This window comes from Myotis myotis, unplaced genomic scaffold, assembly GCF_014108235.1.
Source record: "Myotis myotis isolate mMyoMyo1 unplaced genomic scaffold, mMyoMyo1.p scaffold_m19_p_16, whole genome shotgun sequence".
Taxonomy (NCBI): Eukaryota; Metazoa; Chordata; class Mammalia; order Chiroptera; family Vespertilionidae; genus Myotis; species Myotis myotis.
The window spans coordinates 52,044,416-52,064,992 of NW_023416320.1; the positions used below are offsets into that span (position 1 = coordinate 52,044,416).

The 20,577-nt window shown below is 50.3% G+C and overlaps 1 protein-coding gene across 4 annotated transcripts in view; it reads right to left on the reverse strand.

The window, feature by feature from the left end:
- Positions 1-20,577, reverse strand: part of MMP16 (matrix metallopeptidase 16) — a 161,726-nt gene that overhangs the window by 39,787 nt on the left and 101,362 nt on the right. For all 4 annotated transcript variants that reach the window (XM_036337503.1, XM_036337504.1, XM_036337505.1 and 1 more), the window contains one exon: positions 2,936-3,097. In XM_036337503.1, coding sequence (XP_036193396.1) covers positions 2,936-3,097 — 162 coding nt within the window. The remainder of the gene's footprint in view (positions 1-2,935; positions 3,098-20,577) is intronic.

The following is a 20,577-nucleotide window of genomic DNA, read 5'->3' on the forward strand; positions in this document are numbered from 1 at the left end:
TTCACTGTGACGTTCGCTGCGCCAACTAGCGGTGGGGTATCTGAAGCTGGCTCATAACCCAAATTTTAGCTCGCAACTCAAAGCAAAAAATCGGCCCAGAGATGGCTCGTATCTCGAAAAACTCGTTAGTCGGGACACTCGTAAGTCAAGGCCCCACTGTACCATGCTCATGGCTTGGTAGAATCAGCATCATTAAAATATCCATACTACCCAAGGCAATCTAGAACTTCAATGCAATCCTTATTAAAATACCAACAGCATATTTCATAGATTTAGAACAAATACTCCAAAAATTTATATGGAATCAAAAAAGACCCCGTATAGCTGCAGCAATCCTGAGGGAAAATAAAACAAAGTTGGAGAAATTATAATAATGATTTAAAGTTATACTACAAAGCCACCATAATCAAAACAGCCTGGTACTGGCACAAGAATAGGCATATAGATCAATAGAACAGAACATAGACCCCAGAAATCCACACAAGCCATTATGCTCAATTAATATTTAAGAAAGGAGGCAAGAGCATACAATGGAGTCAAGACAGTATCTTCAATAAATTGTGTTGGGAAAATTGGACAGAAACATGCAAAAAAATGAAACTAGGCCACCAACTTACACCATACACAAAAATAAACTCAAAATGGATAAAAGACTTAAATGTAAGTTGAGAAACCATAAAAATTTTAGAAAAATCCATAGGCAGCAAATCTAGGACATCACTCATAGCAATATGTTTACAGATACATATTCTGAGGCAAAGAACACTAAGGAGAGAATAAACAAATGGGACTACATCAAAATAAAAAGCTTCTGCACAGCAAAAGAAACCATCAACACAGTGAAAAGGGCGCCCACTCTGTGGGAGAACATTTTTGCCAATGATACGTCCAATAAAGGGTTAATATCCAAAATATATAAGGAACTCATACAACTTAACAAAAGTAAGACAAACAATCCAATTAAAAAATGGGCAAAGGACCTAAATAGATACTTCTCCAAAGTGGACATACAGATGGCCAAAGGACATAAGAGAAAATGCTCAAAGTTACTAATCATCCAAGAGATGCAAATTAAAATGACAATGAGGTATCACCTCACATCTGTCAGAATGGCTACCATCAACAAATCAACAAATGACAAGTGCTGGGAAGGATGTGGTGAGAAGGGAGAGCCCTAGGACTCCCACTGCTGGTGGGAATGCAGACTGGTGCAGCCATTATGGAAAACAGTATGGAGTTTCCTCAAAAAAAATAAATATGCAACTGCCATTCGACCCAGTGAACTCTCTTCTAGGAATATATCCTAAGAGACCCAAAATACCAATCAGAAGAATGTATCCACCCCTATGTTCGCAGCAGCACAATTTAAGATCTGGAAAGTGCCCATCAGTAGATGAATGGATGAAAAAGTTGTGGTACATTTACTAGTTCACCATGGAATACTGTGCAGCAGTAAAACGGAAGGATCTCTTACCCTCTGAGACAGCATGGAGGGACCTAGAGAGTATCATGCTAAGTGAGATCACATGATCTCACTCAGATGTGAAATCTAATGAGCAAAATAAACTGATGAACAGAGAGAATCCAGAAACGTGGAAGCCTGGAACAGACTGTGGACTCTCAGAGGGAAGACGGGGGAGGATGGGTGGGTGGAAGGTAATTAGCCAAAGACCTTATATGTATATATGCATAACCCATGGGCATGGCCAATTAGGTGGTGAGAGGCTGGGGCAGGGTGCAGGGGTGGGCTGGAGGGTGTTAATGGGGGAAAAGGGGGACATATGTAATACTTTCAACAATGAAGATTAAAAAAATAAATAAATGAAGAGTATTCCAAGATAAAAGAGAGAGCGAGAAGCAATGACCTGCTTGCACATAATTTGCAGACCTTCTGTCTAGACCCCTGACTCAGCCCAGGAAGGACCTGCTAGCTACCTTGGATATTATTCATCAGCGCGTCCAGTGTCCCAGAAACATCGCCTTTCTGAGTCTCCCCCAAAAATCAAGAGCCACACACAAGTGGATCTGTGCTTTTCAAATCTGTTTTAACCCTGTGAGAATGCTTACCACTGAGATATTGCAGTTGACGAGCTAACGAATGCACACAAAATTAACGAACTTAAATGACGCCACTGAGACTGCAAGCAGCCTCTCCTGGCACTGAGAAGTGTGCACGCGCCAGTTTAGCACAGTACATCCTCCCTCTGCAGGCGATGAGCGCCAAGAACTGAACAGCCCTGCGGCATCGACGCCCTCTCGCGGGCAGGGTTCCTGTGAGGGAGCTGGGGTTGTAGTCGACATGTGCAACAGTCCTTTCCCTTCATCGTATTCTGCATTCTAGACTGAACCCATAAATAAAGCGACTGCACTGCACTAGAAGTTCACTAGGGTTACATGTGAGTCAGCATAGCCGTCTGTTAACGCTCACGCCCTTGTTCGTTAACTTTCATTCTTAGTAGTTATAGGCCTTTGAGGTCATTTCATTATGTCCAACCAGCAAGGGTATTTGCTGCAACTTCAAAAGGCATTGTCTATGAAATATCTAACAGCAGCATCGCAACCTGGGAGACAACCTGTGCGTCTGCCCCAAAGTCTCAGTATCTTAGAAGAAAATCTTATATTTCTCGCTGTTTTTATTGGTTACATTCATTTATCACATATTTTTACCTGAGCTTAACCACTAAACTTTATCAGAGCTTTGCTATGACTACAGGTTTCGATGAAGCTCAGTGAGAAAATCTTATCTGTGTTACAAATTCCTCATGATCTGTCATCACCTGAGAGTCCACGGCAGTAGGTTCAATCTCCAGTCAGAAGCAACCAAAGTCCGCGCCAATAAGTGGAGCGAGGAGCTGGCCTCGCTCTACCTCCTCCTTTCCTCTCCCTAAAGTCTATACATTCAAAGCAACAACAACGCAGAAGCAGCGGTACCCACCGTAGATCTTCTGGATGCCCTGCAGGTCATCGCTGGGGAGCTGGAAGCTGTCGGTCTCCATGTACTGGTAGAACGGGGCCATGATGGCCGTGGGGTCGTTGGAGTGCTCCAGGCCCAGCGCGTGGCCCAGCTCGTGCACGGCCACGAGGAACAGGTCGTTTCCTGTGCGGCGAGAAGACAAGGCTGACTGAGGAGCACCCAGAGCAGAGCCGGGCAGACACTCGAGTCCTCCACATGCACCCAAGAGCAATGGGGGCATTGTGACCTCAGCTTGCTTTCTCCCTGGATGCCCTGCCTGTGCTGGTTCACAAGGGGGTGGGGAGGGGGCTGCGAAGGACACCACATGCATGCAGGCACGGGGAGGGATGGACAAGGAAGGAGAGCTGAAGAAAGCTCAGCAGCGTCAGAAATGGCTGCTCCTGCGTAGGGAGGTCGGGCTCTGTGTCTGCCTGAACAGCCTGCGACGCAGGAGCCCTTTGGTGACCCCCCTGGACGCGCTTCTAACAGACACAAGAGAGCAGGGCAGCCGCGCCCGCGGCAGCAGAGGAGAAAGGGAGGCTCCGGGACAGGCTGCCCTGTGCCCAGTCATCCTTGTGTTTATGGAGCTGCAAATAGAACTCGGGTCATTATTTACATATTTTTCCTGCTTATATCATTTTTTAAAATTAAAAAAATTCTGTTCCAGTTGACATATAACTTTACATTAGTTTCAGGTGTACAACACAGTAAACTGACATATAATTTACTAAGTGATAAGCCACTAAGTCTAGTGCCCACCTGGCACCACAGAGTTGGCACAAGATGACTGAGCATGTTCCTAGGAGAATGCAGGCTGTCACGTGAAGACTTATTCTTCCTCACTGACTTAGAATGTGTGTGTGTAGCCAACTACATATGCTCTGTGACTACAAACTCCAATCAATGCATAGAGGAGCTGATTCCATCCTTTAAGTCAGAGCAAATCTCAGCCCAGCCCTGCAGTGCTGAGGGCACAGCAGACGGTGCAGGCTGCAGGGTGCACTCATCCCTGGTCCACGGCCCCTCACTTGTTCACTGCATGCCTACACGCTGCAGGCACTGGTCTAGGCCCCACTGACACAGATGAGAGCACATCATACAGAAAACCCTAGACTCACAAAAGTTACATTCTAATGGGGGAGACTGGAAAGAAACAGGATAGGAAAGTAAGGCATACAGGTGTTACACAGTGACATGATAGAGACGTACAGGTGTTACACAGTGACATGATAGAGAGAGACATACAGGTGTTACACAGTGACATGATAAGGGGAGATGTACAGGTGTTACACAGTGACATGATAGAGAGAGACATACAGGTGTTACACAGTGACATGATAAGGGGAGATGTACAGGTGTTACACAGTGACATGATAGAGAGAGACGTACTGGTGTTACACAGTGACATGATAAGGGGAGATGTACAGGTGTTACACAGCGACATGATAGAGAGAGAGATGTACTGGTGTTACACAGTGACATGATAGAGAGAGACGTACAGGTGTTACACAGTGACATGATAGAGATGTACAGGTGTTACACAGTGACATGATAGAGAGAGACGTACAGGTATTACACAGTGACATAATAAGGAGAGGTGTACAGGTGTTACACAATGACATGATAGAGAGAGACGTACAGGTGTTACACAATGACATGATAAGGAGAGGTGTACAGGTGTTACACAGTGACATGATAGAGAGAGACGTACTGGTGTTACACAGTGACACGATATAGAGAGACGTACAGGTGTTACACAGTGACATAATAAGGAGAGGTGTACAGGTGTTACACAGTGACATGATAAGGAGAGATGTACAGGTGTTACACAGTGACATGATAAGGAGAGGTGTACAGGTGTTACACAGTGACATAATAAGGAGAGGTGTACAGGTGTTACACAGTGATATGATAAGGAGAGACGTACAGGTGTTACACAGTGACATGATAAGGAGAGGTGTACAGGTGTTATACAGTGACATGATAGAGAGAGACGTACAGGTGTTACACAGTGACATGATAGAGAGAGACATACAGGTGTTACACAGTGACATGATAGAGAGACGTACAGGTGTTACACAGTGACATGATAAGGGGAGACAGGCAGAGGCCGAGAAGCTGGAGGGCACATGGAGCCAGGACACGCAGAACTTTGGACAATGGTGACAGATGCCTTCTAGTCTGAGTGGTGGGGCCCTGCACGCTCTGAGCAGAGCGGGGACCCGCTGGAACGGACAGTGACCAGGACTCTGTGGGACCCTTGGGAACTAGAAGCAGGGTGTGCCAACCTGGGACGTTGGCGCCAAGGGGCGGGCAACCTGGCCTGAAGCAGGAGTGGCGGAGGCCTAGGGAAGCAGTGACATCCTGGGTGTATTTAGAAAGGAGGACGACAGGGCTGCTTAGAGAACAGAGTGCAGGTGCGAGGAGAGAAAACGGGAAACAGCCCAGGAGAACTGCTTGTGTGTGTGTGTACGTGTGTTGTGTGTGTACGCATGCGTGTGCGTGCGTGTATGTGTGTGTGTGCATGCATGTGCGCGTTGGTTTGCTTGGTGAGGGTGAGCGTGGGCAGCATCACCAGCAGCTCATCCGAGTGTTCAGTCCAAGACGCCGTGGGAGTGGGTTCTGACGACGTTGCAAGAAAAGGCACTTCCTGAGATTCAGGGCGCGTGATCTTTATTCCCATGGAATCGAACGCCTGGCCCCTTCCCCCCGTCCTGCTGTGAAGAGTCCAGCCTGTCTCGGGCAGGGCCGGATTAGGCCACGGCTACTGCCTCTGCTCCACGGGAAAGCCCGTCCAGCCCAGCACGGTGGCTTAGCGGCGCTCCCGCTGCCGTGCATGGCGTGTGGGGTCTGCCGGGCCGGAGCCATGCAGCTGCTACACCACAGGGCTGTGGAGGCGCATAGGCGAGTGCGGGTCACAGAGCCAGCGCGCAGGGAGCAGGAGCGAAGAGAGGGGCTTCGCCGATGAGCCCTGCTTGCCCTCTCCAGCCAATTCTTTTTTCCAAGTTAGACTGACAGCAGCACCTTCCCCGCCTCACTCTGACTTCACGTCATGCACCCCTGTGTTTTCTTCCTGTTATGAACATTAATACACCGTCTAATTATGCTGATAACAGCTCCACCTCTGACAGGAAGGAGGGCAGCGTGCAAGGGCCCAGTCTGGTCGGTGGTGGGAGCCCTGGTGGGCCCTTAAGACTCTCCTGAGGCTTCCCTGTGCTGAGACAGGAGGTCCTGCTGAGAGGAGACCATGGAGGCAGGAGCGAGGAGAGGCCAGGCTGGTGCACAGGGTGCATGGGCTGTGGAGCGCTGTCACCGCACTGGTGCTCAGGGACCGAAGGGAGGGGGGTCGCTGTGCGGAGGTCTCTCCCAGCCTCAGCCCACGGTGTGTGTGCGACATTGGGTGATGACTTCACCAGTTTTGGTATCAAGGTGAACAGGAAAGGTAGCGAGAACAAAGGGGCTGTGGGTATGTGAGGGAGTGACTGCTCGCCGTGCATGTATGTCCCACAAGGCAGGAAGCAATAACACTGTGGGGCGAGGTAAGTGATGAAATCAATTTAAGACCAACTCCCACATTCTGACGTCCAAGGATATTTGAATCACGGAGCAAGGGAGTGAGCGGGACAGACGCTCAGCAGGGGTCAGAGCAGAGCCTGGGAACGGAGGCTGGTTAGACTCTGACCGTTAGAGCACTGCCAGGGGTTCCGGTGAGGATGCCCGGCACCGACAGGCCAGCTCCAGGTGAGCATCAGCATCACTGAAAGGAGATCCTGAAAGGACGTAAGGGACTGGGGTTAAGGCTGTGCTCCCACTGCCTGCCAGGGAAGCCCGCATTCCTCAGCGAGGCGACGGGCCCTCCTCGGCCAGCCTCCTCCCAAGGCCACCTCCACCTCCGTCCAGCACAGGGCATGTGCTTTTCAGGGCGCAGGCCTCTGAGCTGTCTTCCTGGGGGGCCCCCCTTCGGCGTGCTGGAGGCGGACGGAGCAGGTGATGAGATGCACCAACGCCCCCTCTCTGCGGAGCCTTCTGGGTGCGTGGCCCGTGCGGTGTGAGCCCACCACTCCTTCAGCAGCCCCTCCTCTGCCCTTGGCGCTGACTGCACCCATTCTTCGGCAAATCTTCCCCATCTACACTGAGTTCTTTAAAGACCGAAATGCTGCAGTGACCAAGGCCAGAGGGCTCAGGCAGACCTGCCGGCCGAGCGAGGGCCCAGCCCCACGAGGGAATGGGCGGGCAGTTTCTGGGGGGAGTGCTCCTCAGAGTTGGAGCTGCAGGGTAGGATGCAATTTCAAGCTGGACACGGGGCAGGACTCCCCCAGCTCTGCTGAGGTGTAACTGACAAGTAAATCAGCACCACATTAAAAATGCACAGAGTGGGGACTTGATACACATGTGCTTGGAACGGACTCCCTTCACAGAGCGAATGAACACACCCGTCACCTCGCACATCCACTTTCGTGAGAACCTCGTTTCTGCTCACGTTTCAATTACATGACAGTGATCACGGCCGCCACTAGGTTTTTCACAAGGTCCCAGGCCTTCCCGTCCACAGCTGAATGCGTGCGCCCTTTGCCAGCCTCTCCCTCCCACCCACCCAGGGTCTCTGACTCTCGTGCAGAGGACTGGAATGGAAAAGAAGGATGAGAGACTGAAGAGGCAGCTACTCTCACTTGGCTTCAGACAACGAACTACAGTGCCTGACACATGTCGGCAAATACCTGTGGTCACAGGTAATAAAGGGGACCAGTCCAGAGGAAATGCCTGGGGGCGGGAACGGTTTGCTTTCACTGACTGTTGTAGAGGAGCTATCACGGGGATGGCAAAGATCAGGCAGGGTAAATGAAAAGGCACAGGACTGGCCGGCCGCCGTGGCTCAGTGGTTGACCATCGACTATGAACCAGGAGGTCACAGTTTGACTTCTGGTCAGGGCACATGCCTGGGTCTTGGGCTCGATCCCCGGGGGGGCGGGAGAGTGTAAGAGGCAGCAATCAATGATTCTCTCTCATCATTGATCTTGCTATCTCCCTCTCCTTCTCCCTTCCTCTCTCGAATCAATAAAAATATATTTGCATTTACTGGAAAACAGGAATTTTTTTTCTAAAGATGCTACACTGAATAAGAAACCAATGCAATGTGGCTACTGGGGTCACACAGTGAGCGTGTTCCAGTCACAGACGGAGACACACACACGAGGAAGGAGGGGCGCTTATGAAGGTGGGGAACGAGGCATGTGTGCACACATGCAACATGGGAGCAGACCTCAGGCGTGTCCACAGGCATGCGCAGCTGAGAAGGCGGCGGGAGAAAAGGAGCCACCGGCGCTTCTGGATTTGGGATACAGAACACAGGCTCAGCGTGAGCACCTTTGGAATTTCAAACCAGATGCCTTTGCGAAGATACACAACTGACACCACAAGGCATTAGGGACAGAGCTGCCCGCCAGGCAGCCAGGGAGTGTGGCTGCAGGTGCTCCCGTGGGCTCAGGTCAGGGCCGTCCTCCACCAGGCACACCGAGGACCAGACACGGATCTCTAGCAGCCGAGGACCCACCAGGGACCTGAGCACAGACCGGGGCTCCCGGGACCAGGAAGAGCCCGGTGACACCTGAGCTCAGTGCTGGCTCCGAAATACCTGTGGGCACTCTTGCCTGCTTTTGGCCACAGATGCAACTTCCTGGTCAGAGCCCCAGGGCCCTGTACAGGGTTACACCTTGTTTTTATTCTTCACCTGCACAACCTGCTGCCTGTGCACCCGCTCCTGCCCCAGCGAACAGGTGCGTGGAGCCTGCCTCTGGGGTGGCCTCAGGACACCTGCACGGTTCTCACAGGAAGACAGTCGCAGCCAGTCCTGCATTTCAGGGACCTGCTCCCCTCAGGTCCAGCCAGTGCTCCGTCCACCTGGGTCCCAGGGCAGGTGCTGCTCATCTAAGGAAAAGCGAGGCTGCAGGGCACTGAGAGATCGACAGGAACCACCGCTCGCCACAGCACTGTAATCAGAAGCCCTGGCCGAGAGCTCCGAGTAAGTGTCACTCTCCAGATGACTGGCAGGCACGTAACTAACCCTGCACCACAGTGTAAAGGGAACATTGTTAAAGAAAGTGCCGCCCTGTGACTTGAATTCCACTAGAAACAAAAGTTGCTGTCACGTGGTGAGCTTTAGAGAATTAAAAAGCGCCCGGCCGCTTTCCTCGGGTGAGGGTCACAATGGCTCCTGGGGCTTAGCACTGTGCACACTGACGGGGGCACCTAGGCCAGGGTCAGCCTCCGGCTCCCACGGGAGGCCGCTGCTGCCCGCGCCCGGTGGGCTGGCAGCTCACTGGCATCTCTGATCTCCGGGTCTCTATGTGCTCCAGTCTCAGAACCCCGGCTGCGTCTGAAAACGATCACGCATTCACTATCGCTTTCGTGTCATCATTACATCTACGTTCATCCAATGTTCCTTCGCCATCCACGCATTCCACATGCTGTGCCCTGGGAGGACCACGTACGCCAAGTATTAAAAAAGGATGACGCAGCGCGGCCGGAGTGGCTCAGTCGGTTGGAACGTTGCCCTATGTGCTGAAGGGTTGCCGGTTCGATCCCAGGTCAGGGCATGTACCTGGGTTGTGGTTTGATCCCTGGTTGGGAGCGCACAGAAGGCAACCGGTCAATGTTTCACTCTCTCTCCCTTCCTCTCTCTACGCATGTCCTTGGATGAGGATTAAAAACAATGACTATCAATATTCATACATAAGAACTGTGATAAATAATTCTAACGCGTGTGATCCCATGAACCTGCTCAAACACTGGCTCTCAGCGGCCCCACCGACTCGGTCTGCTTTCTCTCGCCTCATTCCTCAGCTCCCTCGTCCCTCTTAGCTCACTGCCAACCTGAGTTTTGAATTTCTCATTTCCTTGCTAATATCTTGACATTTTCTGGCATTAGAATCTAAGGAAATCAAATACCCATCTAATAGGTCTTCCAAAAATCATTAAGTTTTTTCAAAGGTATACAGCCATGGAACATTTAGAGTCTTAATCCATAAGCACTTAGAACGGGTCGGCACGATGCACACGCTCGGCCTGCACGCGAGGAAGGGGACACTCCGGGTCATGGAGACCCGAGTACCTGTGTGCTTCCTTCAGGCTCTGGTTTGACAGGAAGTCCGTTTGCTCGGCCTGCACGCGAGGAAGGGGACACTCCGGGTCATGGAGACCCGAGTACCTGTGTGCTTCCTTCAGGCTCTGGTTTGACAGGAAGTCCGTTTTTCAGCGAGTCAGGCACGTCTCCTGTCTTCACTAAATGCAGGGAATCTTGCGAAGCAAACCACGTGTGGCCGCATCTCTGCACTGCGCCGTTCACAGGATGCCGCCCTCCTGCGGAGCCGGGGCAGGAGCCTGAGACACGGCCGGCCCCGGGCCACCCGCCTGCTCAGGGTCCGTCTGTGCTGTGCTCCCGCGCTCCGTGGATGGAGCCCCCCCCTCTGCAGCTGGGACAGAGACCTGTTTCACGGACTAACATGGAAGTTAACGGATGATACACTCACGGGAATCGCATCTCCTGCAGGTGTGGACGGAGGGAGGCCCATCCTCTCCCATCATAATGCGGAGGCGCCCGCGACAGCCCCTGTGGCCAGGCCTCAGCCACCGTGACTGTCATTCTTCAGGAAGTTACTGATGAGCATCTAATGAGCAACATACACTCACGAACAAACTAGAAACAGATTCGCAGGCAGAGAACAGGTGGACGACTGTCAGAGGGAGGAGGGAAAGGTGAAGAGATTAAGCAAAAAAGAATCACAACCCTGGTGACTAACGGTGCCGCCCCCACGGGGAGGGCCCTGCTGCCGGCTCACTGGAACGTTTTATCAAAAAGCCCACGTGAGTGACGTCGGGAGGGCATAAAGCACACATGCCTGCGGCACAGACAAGCCAGAGGCGCCGGCGCCGGCAGCCACGGCCTATTTTGGAGCATATGCCGGGTCCTGCAACAGGCTGGGTGTTGCTAAGCTCTTCCTCGTCTACTCTCTAAGTCTGCCGTTAGGATGGGGAAGCCAAACTGGGGGACAAGAATGAAAGAAAAAGAAAATTTTCTTTTTTAAATAATAGGAATGCTTTTATCTGGCCATGATTTATCCAACGTGTTCTGTAATGAAACCTCATTCTTTTAATCCTCACAGAGGGTGTTTCTATTGAGTTTGAGAGAGGAAGGGAGAGAGAAACATCGGGCGGTGGCCTCCGTGTGCACCCTGACCGGGATGGAACCCATAACCCAGGTCTGGGTCCTGCCTGGGAATCCACCCCGCACCCTTTTGGTTACAGGACAACGCCCAGCAACGAAGCCCCCTGCCAGGTGAAGTCTTCTTTCTTAACGAGGGAACAGAAATGAACACGCTGGGTACCCACCTGCCCAGAAGGGAATTCTCACAGGACCCCTTGAGGTGATGGGGTTACCCGCAAACAGCAACCGAAGAAACAAAGGTTGGAGAAAGAACTTGACGAGCTGGGAAGTGGCACTGCACTTCGGGACCCAGGTCTGTTTGAACCCGAAGCCCTGTTTCTGCGCTGAATATGACCCTCCATGAATTACTACCCGCCACCCCCCAAAAACAGACTTGTCTGGAGTAAGCATCATTGCCCAAACCGAGGCGGGAGACGTCACGTGGCCGCACGGCACCGGGAGGCGCAGGCGCAATGCTGACTCCGAAAGGACGGCATGCCCCTGACCTTGCTCAGGAGCCTTATTTCCATGAGCTTTCAGGACAAGCAGTAAAAGTACCGTCCACGCACGTCCAGCTGGGAACAGAAGCCATCACAAGCGACAAAGGCTCCCGGGAGCCCAGCCACATCCACCCGAGGCACCTGCCGTCAGGTCACCGGGGGCGTGTGAAACCGTACCACCACGACACCCCAAAGGGGTCCCTACGAAGGACAGTGCGGTCACCTGCTGCAAACTGCCCTCCGTAACCAGGCTCCCCCTTCCCCATCCTCCCAGGGACACCTTCCCAGCAGCTCTCCCTTCCCACCTGGCTCACTGCCTGCCCTCGGCCACGCTCCTGCAAACCCCTGCCACACAGCTGCAGGCGTGCCCTCCGCTTCCCTTCCAGCCGCAACGGGGCAGTGCCCCCTTGTTGTGGCCCCGCCGCCCCACTCAGTGACTGTCAGGAAGAAGGAGTTCAACAGGAGTGACCCCTTTGTCCCCGCCCATCACTCCTGTGCAGGCACTTATCAGGGACCGATTCGCAGCAGCACCCAGACCTTCCACAGCCTTCCCCTGGCCATGCTGCTCTGCCTCCTGGCTTCCTAGCAGTCGGCTGCTCCTACACAACCTACCTCCAGCCGTGGAGGCAGGCATCTGCACGTTCCCCCAAGTCAGCCACACACCCTCAATTTTCAAAAAGTAGAAAAAGATTTCTGTGTAAGAGTGAGTGTCAACACTTGAAAGCCCTAAAATAAGCTGTTTTATAGTTGCTTTTTGTAAAAAACTTCAAAACGACATTCTAGTTATTCACTGCTACCAGGGCTGAGTGAGGTGTCTCCTCTGAGGCCGGTGTGTGCCTCTGGGAGGCCTGAGGCCAGAGTGCCCTACAGAGAGGCTCACTGGCAAACTCGTGCTGGTGACTGGAGAAGTCCCTCCTCCTGGCTCTCCATACGGCCTGGGCTTCTACAGAACAGAGTGATGGGGCTCTGAGGCAAATATCTTGAGGAGGAAAGATGGAGAGAGGGAGAGAGGGAGAGAGGGAGAGAGAGAGAGAGAGAGAGAGTGTGAGAGAGAGTGAGTGTGAGAGAGAGAGATCCAATCGTGAGTTCTTTGCGTGACCCAACAGCACCACCACATTCTACTCATTAGAAGCGATTAATTCAGTGCCCCACAGCCACTAGAAAGGAATCACACAGCTACAAAGGGACAGTGTCTGAGTGGTGTGTGGACACATGTTAAAAGCACCGACGCTGACACGTGCCTTAGTTGAACTCAAACTGTAATTTATTCAATTACGGAAACCAGGAAGATAAAATTAATCAGGTTGCCACTGTTGCTGTGAATATAATTCCACTGACTTGATTTTTTTGGTAAGATACTGAAATATAACTAAGTTCTTAGTAATTTACACTAATAAAAGACAAAGATGCTAATTGACCGTACCTTTGCTATGCCCTAAGCCACGCCCACCAGCCAATCAGAGCGACTATATGCAAATTAACCCAACCAAGATGGGGGCCGGCAGCCATGGAGCTGGAGCAAGCAGGAGGCTTGGTTACCCAGGCAATGGAGGAAGCCAAGCTTCCCACCAGCCCTGAGCCGGCTGAGGCCTCTGCTCATGGCAACAAAGTTTCAATTATAGAAGACAAATAAATCCCAGATACCTGCTTCCAGCCAGCCTCCACTGGGAGCTTGGGTGGCTGGGGGTTGTGGCCAGCCTGCAAACAGCCATCAGCCCCTCACCCTGGCTGGCCACACCCTCATGGGGTGAGGGTCCCTGCTGGGGGGCTTAGCCAGCCTAAAAATGGCCCTTAACCCCTCACCCAGACTGGCCAGGCACCCCAGGGGGGACTCCCACCCTGAAGGGGCTATGGCCAGCCTGCAAACAGCCATCAGCCCCTCACCCAGGCTGGCCAGGCACTCCTATATAATAAAAAGGTAATATGCAAATTGACCCTAACAGCAGAACGACTGGGAATGACTGGTGACTATGACCACCAGGGGGCAGACGCTCAATGCAGGAGCTGCCCCCTGGTTGTCAGTGCGCTCCCACAGGGGGACCTCTGCTCAGCCATAAGCCATGCTGACAGCTGCCAGTACAGCAGTGGTGGTGGGAGCCTCTCCTGCCTCCTCAGCAGCGCTAAGGATGTCAAACTGCAGCTTAGGCCTGCTTCCCCGCTGGCAAGTGGACATCCCCCAAGGGCTCCCGGGCTGCCAGAGGGATGTCTGACTGCCAGCTTAGGCCCGATCCCCCGGGGAGTGGGCCTAAGCCAGCAGGTGGTCATCCCCTGAGGGGTCCCAGACTGTGAGAGGGCACAGGCCGGGCTGAGGGACCCTCCCAAGTGCACAAATTTTTGTGGACTGGGCCTCTAGTCTATATATATAAAAGCCTAAATGACCATTACGACCAAATGACTGAAACGACCAGAATGACCAGTCAACCAGTCGCTATGACGCGCACTGACCACCAGGGGGCAGACGCTCAATGCAGGTGCTGCCCCTTAGTGGTCAATGCACTCCCACAGCCAACTTCCCACAGCCAACTTCCCACAGCCAGTCAACATCCCCCAGTCTCTCCTCCCTCCCCCCAGCTGGGAAACCTCCCACAAGTCCCTCCTCCCATCCAGAAGGCCTCATCCAGTAGCTGGCAGGCCACACGGCTGGCAGGCCCTGATCGGGACTGGGCGAGACAGCCCTGATAGGCCCTGATCACCAGCCAGGCCTAGGGACCCCACCCATGCATGAATTTCATGCGCTGGGCCTTTAGTATCTATATATGTAAAATCCAAGCGACCGAAATGATAGAACGAGTGGAATGACTGTAACAACCGGAACAACCAGTTGCTATGATGCACACTGCGGCGGCCAACTGGCCCGATCGGGGCCCCGATTGGCCCCACGTAACCACCCACAGCCCCTCCCCCTGGCCAGTCAGGCCCCCGATCGGCCCCCCTCTCTGATTGGGGGTGGGGCTAGCTGGCCAACCGCCCAAGGCCCCTCACCCCTACTGGCCTGGCCCTATCGGCCCCTGTCAGGGCAGGCAGGCCGGACCCCACCTGTGCATGAATTTGTGCACTGGGCCTCTAGTTTTATATATTCTTCAAAAGGCTTAATAACCTTACTGAGTGCATTTCCTAACATTTTGATGAGAAGGCACCGCTGCCTGCAAGAACTCAGAAAACCAATTATTTCACATCAAAAACTCTGAAGAAGAAAAGGGATAAAATGCTGCCTGCTAAACCACATTCAGTGTTTGAATAAATTAAAGAACACATTTGCATACTTTAATAGGGAAATTTTTAAACTCTGAAAAGACAAAAGAGTGGATATACTATTTGAAAAGTCATCAAAGTTAAATACCTCATAGCCTGGCTAGAGGGGCCCGGGCCTGGGCGAGGCTTCAGAGCCGGGGGCCACCCCAGCAGAGGCCACCATCCGGGTGGCTAGTGGTGAGGTCCCGAGTCCTGCCCCCAATGAGCGTGTCCTCGTGTGTACACAGGCTGACCATCTCCATAGTCACTTTAACATTCCCCTCTTCCTATGTCACTTGGCCAAAATTATACTTTTCCTTCAATTCTTAATTCAGATGCCTTTTTTTTTGCATGAAAACTTCCTGAGGGGTAAGATTCGATTAAGATCAAATAGTATTCTGGGCTTCCGTACTCTTTGCAAGACCCATTTCTGATGATGGATCCTAGTTATGTGCTATTTGATACATGGAAGACAACATTACTAGCATCTATGCAAATTATGAAGCATGATACTAACATAGTTCTAAAAACTACCTCCCTTTGGGAGCCCCGCCATCCCCTGCCCCATCTCCTGGTACATTGGTCCCTATCCCGTGCCCCACCTCCTGCGGCTGGTCATCACCCAGCAGCTGTGACATTCCCCCTTGCTGTGAGAGGGCATTTCCACACCTGCATCTTTTATTGCCCTTGTTTTTGAACCTCAAAACAAATGGAATCACAGTATGTCTTGTCTCCTGTAACTTTCCTTATTCCCTCATCTTTCTCTCAGAACCGTCTATGTTGTTGCTGGTAGCAGCCGTGACACATTTTCCTGCCATTCGGCGTTCCACGTGTTCCTGTAAACTATCGGTATATATAACCTCCTAACAGACCTGTGGGTGGTTCTGCTTCCTTTGCTGTTGGAAACACTGCTGGTGTGAAAAGACGCTGCTGGTGAAAAAGGGCATGACTCTGGTCAGACGACCAGCGCGTCAGAAATGAAACCCGTGAATCCTGGGCTCTGCCCCTCATCCCCCAGGCACGCATGTGCTAGACAGTGGGATTTTGTTTTTATTGATTTAGGAACTTTGCTTTGGAACTGGCCCATTCAGTCTGTTTACATTCATGGAGGTTAATGATCTATTTGGAATTTTAAAATTATTTTATTCTAATCTTTTTAATTTGTTCTGTTTTATACCATTATTTTTCTTTTCTTGACATTTTAAATGTATACTCTCCTTAAAACGTATTTTTTATTGGTTATCCTTAAAGATTGACTATGTCCACTTGAAAACATGTAAGATTTATTCCTTACCCTTACTGTTAAACAATATAAAACTTTTAGAATAATGTAATGCTGTCCATTCCTTCCCTGGTTTACCTGCTATTACTGTAAAAGGAACTTCTGTCTCTTTTTAACTGCACAGATTATGCATTATTATCTTACTAGAGGCCTGGTGCACAAATTCATGCACCAGTGGGGTCCCTCGGCCTGGCCTGGGGGATCAGGCCGAAACCGGCTCTCCAACATTCCCTGAGGGGTCCCGGATTGCAAGAGGGCACAGGCCAGGCCGAGGAATCTCACCAGTGCACAATCGGGGCCAGGGAGGGGTGCGGGAGGTTGGCCAGCTAGGGAGGGCTCCAGGGTGTGTCCGCCCCATCTCGCTTAGTCCCAATTGACAGGACCCCAGCAGCAAGCTAACCTACTGGTCAGAGCATTTGCCCCCTGGTGGTCAGTGCACGTCATAGTGAGCGGTTGAGTGGCCTTAGAATATCATTAGCATATTACACTTTGATTGGTTGAATGAATGACTGGATGACCAGACACTTAGCATATTAGGCTTTTATTATATAGGATAGATAGAACATTCATTAATTTCTTTGATCAAAATTCTTCCTTTCATCGAAGATTCTTCTTACAGGCTCCTTCTCATCCTGTACTACTTATCTTAGAAAGCCTCTTATACATGTTAAACGATGGTCAGTTTTCTCATTTTTTATTCTTTTTATCCTAAACCTTGAACAACAGTTTTGTCTGGTAATTCTAGTTGTTTTCTCTTAGCATTTCAAAATATTGCACTGCCTTCTGGCTTCTGTATTGTTTGGTAGTTTCCTGTGTGGCTGTAGGTGAAAGGTCATCCTTGATTTTTATCTATCCTTATCTGTCTTACCTGCCAGCTCACCCATTCACCATTCACGGAGTCCCCAGGAGTCAGAGCCAACTCAGGGGCACATGACAACTGGCATGTGTTAATATTTATTCATGAATCTGATTGCATTAATTAATTTTGCAATGAATGCAGTGACTCTTTTGAACTGCAGACTACTGGTCTGAATTTAGAACAAGGCATTTTTGCTCTTCTGTGGTGGCTTATCTCTGTCACTTTAATTTTTCCACCCTCCCCTCCTTCGGGAGAACCCATAATCACAAGCTGGATTGATCCCCGCGCCTTCTGTACGTAGTCCTGAACCTCACGTCATTTTACCTTCCCGTGCTCTCCTGGAAACGCTTGCCCAGCTCTCCTTCCACATGACAGGCTGTGGTTTTGGAGTATAACAGGCTTTCTTTTCCTGCTCCCAGCAAACCCTTATGGGCATTCTGAGTTGTTTCCAATATTGTTTTCTTGGTTCACTTGAGAAAATATTTCAGCGATACATTTTTCTCCTAAAAATGGAAGTACTATTCCACTTCCCTGATTCTTTAGGACTGTGTAATGGCTTCATTGCTGTTGTTGTGCTAACTAGGGAAACCTGGGCAAGTCACCAAACTTCTGGTGCCTCAATTTCCTTGCAAAATGGAAGTAATTGCACTTCCTATTTTATAAGTCTGTTGTGAGTAATGCGTGAGTTAAATACCTAAAATGAATTCCCAGAGCACCGGGGACATACCGAACGCCCCATTACCTCTGGGTTCTCATGTTATTTGCATTTTACTGTTTTCTCCTTTCACAGCTTCGAATGAGAGAGGACAGCCAGCAGAGAGGCTCTGTCATTGTCTCTGGACTTGCCTCCTTTTTTCCTGCATTTGGTCAAATGACCTTTCAATGAAAAAGGTGGAGAGCGGGCTGAAGGCCAGGCCCACAGAACACACTGCAGGGCTCACAGCTCTCCGGGCTCAACTGCTGGCAGCTGCAGTCCACGGGGGCTGCATGGGCTGTTCCTGCTCCTGCGGACAGCTCACCAGCTGGGGAGGAGGGACGCTGTGGCCACTTAAAGTTTCAGCCCTGGCTGGTGGCTCAGCCAGTTAGAACAGCATCCTGTGCACCAAAAGGTTGCCAGCCTATCCCTGGTTATTTATGCAATCAACCAATGAATGCATGAATAAGTGGAACAAAAAATCTCTCTCTCTCTCTCTCTCTCTCTCTCTCTCTCTCTCTCTCTCTCTCTCTCGTTCCAGCAGGGCCCCTGCAGGCGGGCTGATGCCCCACATTGGCCAGGGTCAATCTTCTTTCTTCAGTCTCCTGATTCAAATGCGAATCTCTCCCAGACACCCACACAGACACAGCCAGAGGTATTTACCAGGAACCTGGGCGTCCCTTAGCCCAGCCCAGTTACGAGTAAACGTAACCATCACATGATCACGTGGAGGTAGCAGATTTACGTGCTTGACATCCCAGAGGAAATCCAGATCAATGTTTCTCTTTTCCTGGTGTTTAAACAGATACCATCAGAGCACTCATTGGCAGGGACTTTTCTGACAATAAACACAGCCAAAGGCATGCCTTCTTCCTGTCACTAGAACTGCAACACAGTCAACTCAGATCTGCCTCCAGACACTTCTGGGTCGCAGTTCTATGCCATGACCACAGGGGGCCTTCTGCTGAGAATTACCCATTTGAGATCCCAGGACGGGGACAGACACCTGTCTGATTAGGAAGAGGCTTTGTGACAAGGCTGTTTACATGGATAGCGCCCTTTAAACTTCATACCGTCGCCAAGGAAACAATAGATAACGACTCGCAGAAGGAATCTTCACATTTCGCCAGAGGTAAAATTTCCATCTCGCATTCAGGCAATGGATACGTTTCAAAAACCACATCACAGTAGCATTTCCCACTGGGAATTACTGTGCATGCTTTGCTTAGCCACTCCATAACAGATTTTTTAAAAAACTCTTTTAGAAAAGGGATTTTTAGTAGGAGTGTGTGTGTGTGTTTATTTATTTATGTTTAATGTAACGATTGCATAATGTACTTAATCTTAACGGGCTTTAGGTTGGGTTTTCAAAAGGTATCATGAGTTTGAGCAAATTGATGGTAAGGCGGATAACAATGAATGAAGAGCTACTGGCAGCTTAAGACACTGTTTATCTCATTTGAGGCTGATGGGATTCAAATTGCTTCTTAGCTGAGCAACATGCGGTGGAAAAGGAGCGCACTTAGGCGGCTCCCATTTGCATTTCTGCTGAATTACTCTGCTCTGCTTTCTAAGACAAGTGACTAGGACCGTGGCCGGCAAACGGCGGCTCGCGAGCCACAGGCAGCTCTTTGGCCCCTTGAGTGTGGCTCTTCCTAAGCCTTAGGAGGACCCTAATTAAGTTAATAACAATGTACCTACCTCTACAGTTTAAGTTTAAAAAATATGGCTCTCAAAAGAAATTTTAATCGTACTGTTGATATTTGGCTCTGTTGACTAATGAGTTTGCCAACCACTGGACTAGGAGAGAAAACTATGTTCCCGGGAAGTAAGCCAGGAGCACGGGGACTAGACGAAGGATGCTTATCAGTGAAGACGTCAGAAGCGCGCCTCCCGTTTTCCTGATACAAAGGCAATCAGAGTTGGGATCAGCGCAGACAGACACTGATGCTCCCCACGCTCACCAGCTCCCACAGGAGCCAGAGGCAGCCCTGAGATAAACAATCCACACTACCCAGACCCACCTCTCCTGCCCTGCTGCTGTCAGGGGAAGGTTGGAATTTCAATTAGCATCAATCTCCATGTGTTACATCTTGAACAGTCAGTTAACTGCTTCCTAATCCCTGCAATGTGAAACACTATTGTTTTGCAAAGGCATTTCCTTTAAACTCACAGGGAAAAAAATTCCTATTTGACCAGTGAAACAATATTTTTCTCCAAATAAAACACTAAATATTAAATAATTGCTTTGTTTAGGATTTTAATAATAGGCCTATTTACAAAAATTATTATACTTGGACAGTATAAGTTCAGAGGCAATTGAATGTGTCCACGTAGAATCTGAGTCAACAGCCCAGTGGCTGCACTGGACATCTCTCTAGTGTTTCGGAATTCTTTCCCACATGTGTATTCCTTGGAAAACTTCTTACGTCATACAAAGCACATACCATGAGCACTGGTAACACGGATCCCACTCAACTCGGTGCCAACATTCCCATTTCCTATGTCATCTCAAATGTCCCCATAGATTTTTTTCTTAAAACTTCCTTTTTCCAAAAATATTGGCTGATGCCTAAGAAAACTGCTGAGAAAGGATACACCTAAAGGATTTCTGCAGATTTCTTATTTCAGTATTTCAGAAGGACATATGGGTATTTGATAGGTACCATCTCTTTCAGAGAAGATTTTAAAAATAATTTTAAATTTATGAGGCCACAAAGCACAATTAACACAGCTTCAGAGATATAAATGTAAAGTAGCTGTCTTAGGTCTGGTACCGTTATGACCAAGGGGTCATTAATAACAGGAAAGAAGCAAGGGAAGGCCAGATGTTAGAAGCATGTCACTTGGGCAGCTGC